The sequence below is a fragment of the Nestor notabilis genome, unplaced genomic scaffold, assembly GCF_000696875.1.
Source record: "Nestor notabilis isolate BGI_N333 unplaced genomic scaffold, ASM69687v1 scaffold4714, whole genome shotgun sequence".
NCBI lineage: Eukaryota > Metazoa > Chordata > Aves > Psittaciformes > Psittacidae > Nestor > Nestor notabilis.
Genome location: NW_009926712.1, coordinates 116,971 through 124,901, shown reverse-complemented (window position 1 = coordinate 124,901; position 7,931 = coordinate 116,971). Strand labels below are relative to the sequence as shown.

The 7,931-nt window shown below is 50.2% G+C and overlaps 1 protein-coding gene across 1 annotated transcript in view; it reads left to right on the top strand.

The window, feature by feature from the left end:
• The first annotated feature begins 1,005 nt into the window (after nt 1-1,005).
• The window catches only part of KLF15 (Kruppel-like factor 15), a 7,282-nt gene continuing 356 nt past the window's right edge, over nt 1,006-7,931 (top strand). The window contains exon 1 of the mRNA XM_010013674.1: nt 1,006-2,051. Within this exon, the coding sequence (XP_010011976.1) occupies nt 1,006-2,051 (1,046 nt within the window). The remainder of the gene's footprint in view (nt 2,052-7,931) is intronic.

Genomic DNA, 7,931 nt, shown 5'->3' with positions numbered 1-7,931 from the left:
AGGGCTGTCGGCTGTGCTAGGAAGGATGGATTTTGCCCTCGTGCCTCCATGGGTTTGCAGCAGGATTATAGATCGCATGAATGGGGGATTGCAGTGTGTAAGGGGGGGAATCTGGAGCAATTGCTGTGGGTCAGGGCACACTGAGATGCCGGGGGTCTGTATGAGCCCTCCCGGTGTAGCCCGAGGTTCAGATCACCTCAACCTCTGTACCTGGAGAGGAGCATGGAGAGGTGAGGTGACACCAGCCACCCGCTGGCCTGCCAGCCCGTGGTTAATGAGCTCAGTGCAGCACCAGCCTTATTAAGGGCAGTGCAGGTGATGCTGACGTTGTCACACTGATTCATTACATCTGGAGGGGAAAATCCGCCTCCTAGATGCTGAAGCACAGTAAATATTTTTGGCTCCTGACAGATTGATCCCTGCATTATGCTGATTAGCCTGTATTTGTGGAAGTGGGGAAGTTAAAAATAAGGTTGGTGGAAAGCTACAAGAGATAAGGGAAGGATTTGTGTTTGTGGCCACCAGCAATAAACTCATTTTTTTTATATTTCTGGGGTGGTTTTTTTGTTGGTAAAAATTTCAACACTTTCTTTTTTCTCCTCATTCTTTTCCTTGGCTCTAGGGTTCCCTCTTAGCTTTCAGCCCATCGTTTATCTTCTCTCGCCAGTAATATTCTGTAAATCCAGAGCACACACAGTTGGGAAATGAGTTCTGAAAGAATTCTTTTGCAAATATGTGGTGCAATCCTGCGAAATGCTTCGGCCCTGACAGTCCTTAGGGGGTGGTACAGACATATCAAAGCGTGTAGCAGCATGTGTACTCAGTGAGGCTGGATGCTCTGGCCTTTCCTGTGGGCTAGAGAGCTTTACGAGCCTTAGTACATGGAGATAAATGATTAAACCAACTTCTGACTGTTGCTGTTTTGTTTTCCTGCACTCAGGCTCTCACCTGAACTTTCACCGCCTGGTATATGCTGTTGGGATATCCATAAGAGATCGCCCAGGAATGGTGGATCACTTGCTGCCTACTGATGAATCCTTTTCATCTACAAGATCTTCCCTTGGGTACTTTGGGGACATGACAGCGGGGGTGAGGTCCTACCAAATGCTGCCCTCTCCCCTGTCTGAAGATGACAGCGACTCGTCCAGCTTTTGTTCTTGTTCCAGCCCTGACTCCCAGGTTCTCAGCTCCAGCTATGGAAGCACATCCAGTGCAGAAAGTCAGGACAGTATCTTAGACTACTTGTTGTCCCAGGCATCTTTGGGGAACGCCGCCACATCATGGTGGGACAAAAGGAGACTTCAGCCGGTAGTGAAAGAGGAGTACTTTAGGTTGCCTGAATTCTCTGTGGATATGGAAGACTCAGGACCATTTCAGCCCACGCTTGAGGAAATCGAGGAATTTCTGGAGGAGAACATGGAGTTGGAGCTCAAAGAAAGGCCTAAAAGCGAGACCAAGGACTTGAGAGCTTGCAGCCAAGTTTCTGTTGCTTCGCTACAGCAAAAAGACCATATGTTACCCAGCGCCAGTTTAAAAGAGAGTAAAAACGAACAGTTGAGCAGCTCAGCAACGGAAGGTGGCCAAGCTTCAAATGGAGGAATGTCCCTGGAGAATGGGATACCGGTTATGCTCCAAATTCAGCCTGTGCAGATCAAACAGGAATCCAACACGAGCCCCACTTCCCAAGGACCAGCACAAGAGAACATTAAAATTGCACAGCTCCTAGTCAACATCCAAGGACAGACGTTTGCCCTTGTGCCTCAGATAGTTCAGTCGTCCAGTTTGAACTTGTCCTCTAAGTTTGTCCGCATCGCTCCCGTCCCCATCGCCGCCAAGCCAATTGGGCCAGGAGGCATGATCCCGGGGCAGCCGGGGATCATCATGGGGCAGAAATTCCAAAAGAACCCTGCAGCAGAACTCATTAAAATGCACAAATGCTCTTTCCCGGGTTGCACCAAGATGTACACGAAAAGCAGCCACTTGAAAGCCCACCTGAGGAGGCACACGGGAGAAAAGCCTTTCGCCTGCACGTGGCCGGGTTGCGGATGGAGGTCAGTATCGGGGTGCAGCGCTGCCCAATACCCCCTTTCCCCTTTGTGCTCACTTGACCTAACTTGCTGAGCAAGTGGGTTTGCACTCTGGTTTATAAAGGGTTTCTGTTCCCAAAACTTGCCCGGTTAGTTTGAGAAGTAGGACCTTTTTCTCCCTGTTAGGTGATCCAGGGGCTGTCATAAATGGACTAGCAGAGCATCCCTTGCCTGGCACCTAAGCGTCTTCAAAACTGGTTCATCATAGTTTGTATTTCACTCCAAGAGGGTCAGATTAAGCTTGTTACCACCAGCAATACCTTGTGTTCGTATTGCTCTGGTTGCAACGCGCAGGCTGCAGCAGATCCTTGGCTGCTCCGAGCTGAGGGTTCCAAGTGGATGGTTTTGGGCAGAATCACTGCACGTGGCTCAGCTGCACAGGGCTAAATGTGATCACTGAAGGGCTGCGATAAGCGAGTGAGTGTGGTTGGGAGCAGGATTCTGTGCAGTTCCATGGTAAACACGCTCCATCCCACTCCTGTAAATGCTGGCAGTGACAGCCTGGCATGCTCTGGGGTTTTATTCTCTGCCTTGATTCAGAAGAATGAGTGGGTGCCACTCGAAGTTGCAAAAAGCTGTCAGATGCAACAACAGAACCAGAAGGCTGAGGTGCAGTTAAGCATTGCTTGAATGAGAGATTGCAGCTTGGTTGAGCAGAACGTTTTGCAAAGGGCATCTCTTGATTTATTTTATTTATTTACTTATTTTTAATACTAATTGAAAAATTGAAACTGTTTTTTAAAAAGTCAACTTTTGATAACAAGGAAACTTTGATGGAAGCTTTGCTCCCTCGTGCCACAGTTAGCTGCATTACGAGCCTGCCTGCTGGCAGCTGTTAATTCACAGCAGCACAAGTGAGGACGGGAGAAACCAAAATCTTAACTCCCTTGTAGTAAATTAAACCAGATTTCTTTCAAAAGAATATTCTGTAGAGCTCCAGCGAGCAATGTCTAATGAGGAAATGAGTTGTGATCATGGGGAACAGACGAGGTAAAAAGTAACAGGCGAGGGTTGTGTAAAAATGCAAGTATGTGAGACATGCAGCAGTTAGAGATGGCTGGCTTGGTTTGAGGGGAAAGGTCAGAGTGGGGCTGAATCTCTGCCCCTCAATGGGGCCAGTCTGAAGTTTGCTGCTGAGATCAATGCTATTGATTTTCTTTCCCTTTTCGGTTTATGGTGGCTCTACAGACTGGTGGTGATTTCTTTTGTCCTGGTGGCACTTCTCATCAGCCGGGCTGCTCAGGATGCACTGACATTACACCACGTTGTTTAGCTCACTGGTCCCACACAGGCTGATCTGCTCCTGACCTGCAGTAGATGCACTTGCTCCTCTTGATTTGGTTGCCAGAGTGCGTGCAGGCAGCAGATGTGCCTCCTGCCTGCAAATGTGCCTGTGGGTGTCGTGTTGGCTTCCCCTGTGCTGGGATGTGAGCAAACCTCCCAGTTTTGTGACAGATGCATATGGCACGTGAGGGTTTCTCTGATCCATGCTGAGCTTCATACAATGCTCACAGGGACTTCTGTGGCTCAGGAGCCTGTGGGTGACCTTTTCCAGCTCTGATTACAGAGCTGGCATTCCCCAGGCTGCAAAACCAAGGGGAACATGTAGGAAAAACATGATATTGTAAGGGATGGAGATTGAGTTTACACCCGGGTGCCTGCCTTCCCCCAGCATTACAGTGAATGGTGTGGATCAGAAGGAGGGTGCAGGGGTGAGGGGGGACAGGGGAAGTGCAGGTCCTGCAGTCAGGAGCACCCTGAGCTTTCACTCTCAGCCAGGAACATGTTTTTAAAGATGAGGATCCCAACAGGGATGAGAAATTACTCACCTCAGCTATGAGGAACAAGTGTCCTGTGCACAAACAGCAGCTGGAAGGGCTTTTCAAACCCTATTGCTGTTTGTCATGTTGCATTTAACTGCCCAAGCTGATACCCTGACCCCCAACACCCCCAAACTTTGCAAGGGCTCTTCTCTGAGGGGGAGGTTTATAGCCAGAGAAGCAGCAGCGTTTGGAGAGTCGCTTTCTGAGCTCACAGCTCCTTAGCACCAGCCTGAGATTGCGGCACATCCCCTGCACGCTGCTCCCACATCAAAGGCCAGCCCCGGTCCAGCTCTGCATTACCAGTCCCCTTTCATCAATAGAACTTGTTTACCTTTTCCAGAAGTTCAGCGAGAGCTGTGATCTCACATGACTTAACTCAAATGCATCTGGACTCCCTGCCTGCTCCCAGTTTTATATCAGCACAGATGAATTTAAGCCCTAAACCACTGCTGGGCTCCGCTTTCCTCCTCCTTTCCCTGCAAGCTTGTGCTTGCGTGTTTATTTTTTCACCAGAGGCACTTAAGACCTGACCTCACTGAAGACAGTAATTTCAAAAACAAGACGAAGTGTTGCCTAGCACCAAGTGGCTGAGCCGTGGCGGGGGCTAAATCCTTCCCAGCTCTCTGGACAGCCCTGCTGTGGTGAAGTTGCATGCTTTACATGCACCAAAGTAGGGGTGTGCACACAGCAAACACTTCTGCTAACCCCTAGGACAGTGGGAGAGCTGCAGCCACTGGAGGAGGCTGAACCCTGTTTGCTTTTGCCCTTCCTTGGCACAGGGCGAGAGCTGTTTCCAGAGCTTGCAGAGCTGTTCATCGGTGGCTGGTGACCCGTCGCGTTCGATCCGCGCTGTACCGGTCAGCGCACTGATCCGTGTCCTGCCACTTTATGCCTTTGGCACACGGCAACCTCTGGTTAGTGTTGCTCTGAGACCAAAACCCAGAGCTGCAGCGTGGGCTGGTCCCCGGAGCTGTGTTGTGGCATAGAGCAGGGGAAGCTCTATCCCTCCTCCGGTGCAGCAGCGTACAAAGCTCCAGTTGTGAGGCTGGAGGGATTAGGCAATCGCCTCTCAATGCCCTGTGCATCTTCTGGCTGGTGGCACTTCCCTGCTCTGCGTGTGACACCGGGCAGTACAGGCTCTGCCTGGTTTGGTAGGGAGGGTTTAAAGGCTTCTAATGCATGTGGTTGGGAGCATGTATGGGACTGAGCAGGCGTGGGGAGGATCGTGTGTGGGACAGGTGAGGGCAGGTGTCTTGCGCTGGCCTTTTTTGCTGGTGCTGTGCAAAAGGGTTTGTGGGGGTGTAGGAGGTGTGCTGGTTTGCCATAGAAGAGCTTTGGGGATGGGGAAGATGAATATGGAAGTTCAAGGCCAGGTTGGACACAGGGGCTTTGACCAACTTGGTCTAGTGGAAGGTGTCCCTGCCCGTAGCAGGGGGTTAGAACTGGATGAGCTTTGAGGTCACTTCCAACCCAAACCATTCAATGAATCTAGAGCTTGCTGTTCACTGTGGAGAAGACGTACAGCCTGAGTCAGCCTCAGTGGCTGGTGGCCATGGTAGCGACCATGGAGTACCAGGCTGAAGCTATTGACCCATCCTGCCCTGAGAGCCACACAGCAATGTCATTATATGGCTGGGAGACCCGGGACATGTCCTCCTCATCAGGGAGCTCCAGGGTTTGCCTTCAAGTTACAGGTCCTTCAGAGTCCCACCAGATAGAAGGATGAAGTAGAGTCTTCCAGTTGCTGTGGAACTGCCCAGATCTCTCCACCTTCCATTAGAGGGAGGAATCCTCTTGGAAACACCGGTGACTCAGGATAGTGAAGTGTTCCTTGCGCTTACATGGGTTTTGTTTGAATTTGGCATAGCACTGGGGCTTATTTGCAGTTTTCTTGGGGTGATGTCAGTGCCAGACCGTGCTGCAAATACCCCTTCACTGCAGAGTGAGGCCACCAGATCCTCCCGGCTTCCTTGTCCTAACCTTTGCGTTGTTGTTCTGTAAACACACCAACAGCTTGAGGTTTATTTCTGTGGGCTCTGTAAGCTGATCTGTCCGTGACTGCTGGGGAACAGTATTGCAACATTCCTGCCTCTTCAGCTAAGGACATCGTTATGAGGCACAGGGTATTTTTATCGGATGAACTCATCCGAGCTCATTCCCGACATGCGCCTCTTGCTCCCCCACCATCCATGCAATTCCCACCGAAATGCACTTGCGGAGCTCTCGTGCAGGATTAGCCATGTGCTGCTGCACTTCTCTTGCACGTGGTGACCTCGATGGCCAGGGACATGGGACAAGGCAACTCAGTCACATCTGGTTTTACTCCTTTGGGTGATAAGCCTGTATATAAGAAGATGGCTCTTTGCAAAGGCACTTTTCCCTCTCTGTTCCCTCTTTTCCCTGGATGTGGCTGCCACCTCTGGCCACAGCACTGAGTCCTGCTGAGGCAGTCCATATAGGCAACATCCTGCCCCCTCCAGAAAGTCCTACTCATCCGTAGCTCTACAAGAGCATCCCTCCAGGGATGCAGTGCTGGGACTAGTTCACTGCTAAGGAGTCAGGAGAAAGCCCCGGCCTTGCTGCTCCCAGGTGCAGGCTGTGGTTTTGGGAAGCCGTGCCTGGAAGAAGCATGGGCGCCAGAGAAAGCAGATGTGCAGTTACTAGGGGTGAAGAGAAACCTCTGTCGTAGCCTTTATGTCCCAGACAAGGAACAGGTTGATGGCTCCATTGGGGCATCTGGCTGTTGCTCTTGATGGTGAATTTGACTCTTTCACCATGGGGGTACCAAAGCAAGGAAAGGGAGAAAGGCAAGAGAATGGGTGAAGGAATCCCCCTTACAAATCTTCCTGGGAATGATGTGTCCACTCTGTATCTTACCCACAGCGAGTGTCTGCATCTGCTTTGTGCTGGCTGAACACTGTGGGTTGCATCACTGGGCTGAAGAGCTGCAGGAACCCAGGAAAACACTCCCAGCTTTCCCAGTGCCTGTGCCCTGTCTCTCAACTGGGAGATCAGAGTTCATCACAACCTTCATGGGGAAACTTCTTTTTCCTGCATGAAGGACTTCCAGGAGCCCAGAGGTCCTGTTTTCCCCCTTTCATAAGAAGTGTGTTCACTCTGTCGGTGATGCAATATTTTGCTCCAGAAGGACACAGTTTTCTACATGTTCTTCCTCCCATTTATTCAGCGGGTGCCCATGACTTCATTTATTTATTGTAAATAAACAGCTGATACCATTTCTTGCAAGCCCTCTTTCTGTGCTACTCTTTGTTCCTGCTCTGGCAACAGAACACTTTATTGCCCTTTGTCAGGCAGCAAATTTTTTGTACCCATCTGGACAGGGTTATTTTAGTGTGATATTATTAGTTAACCCTCTGGCTCCCAGAGTCCAAGCTGGAAATAGAGCCAGCCCTGCTGTTAAGAGCAAACCATTAAGTGATATAAGTTCAGGGTTCACGGTGGCTATTTGGGGATTTTTCTGTCAAGGTGGAAGGTGCAAAATAGCTCTGATTGAAATGACTCTGGGAGACAGTGTTGGTAATTAAATGCTCAATCTTGATTTCAATTTCCCCATGAAGTGACTGTGCTAATGGCCATTATTGATGTTGAGCATCGCTAGTATGAGATGTTAATAGCTCTTTATTTAGCCTGCAGGACTAGGTACCAAAGCCAAAGTTTCTGCTGGATCTGATAAGCCATGTGGCTTCTAGGTAGCTCTGTCTGGCTGTTATCTGCGGGTCCATCTCAAACTAGGTGCAGTTACTGGGTGTCTGTTGTGCTTGTGTCTGTGGGAGCTTGTAGCAGATCTCACACGCAGGATGTTGGGTGTTACCTCTGCGTGAGAAGTGTCCATGCTTGGATTTGCAGCGAAGAGGTTGTGGGGCAGGCTTTGAAAGGGACTGCGGAGGGATCAAGAGCAGCGCTGGTGTTGGTGAGCTGAACCTATGCAATTGGGTTTAGGACAAGGTTGGTACAAACGTTGCCTCCGTGCATTGCTCTGAGGCCAGGTTTGGTGTGGGGT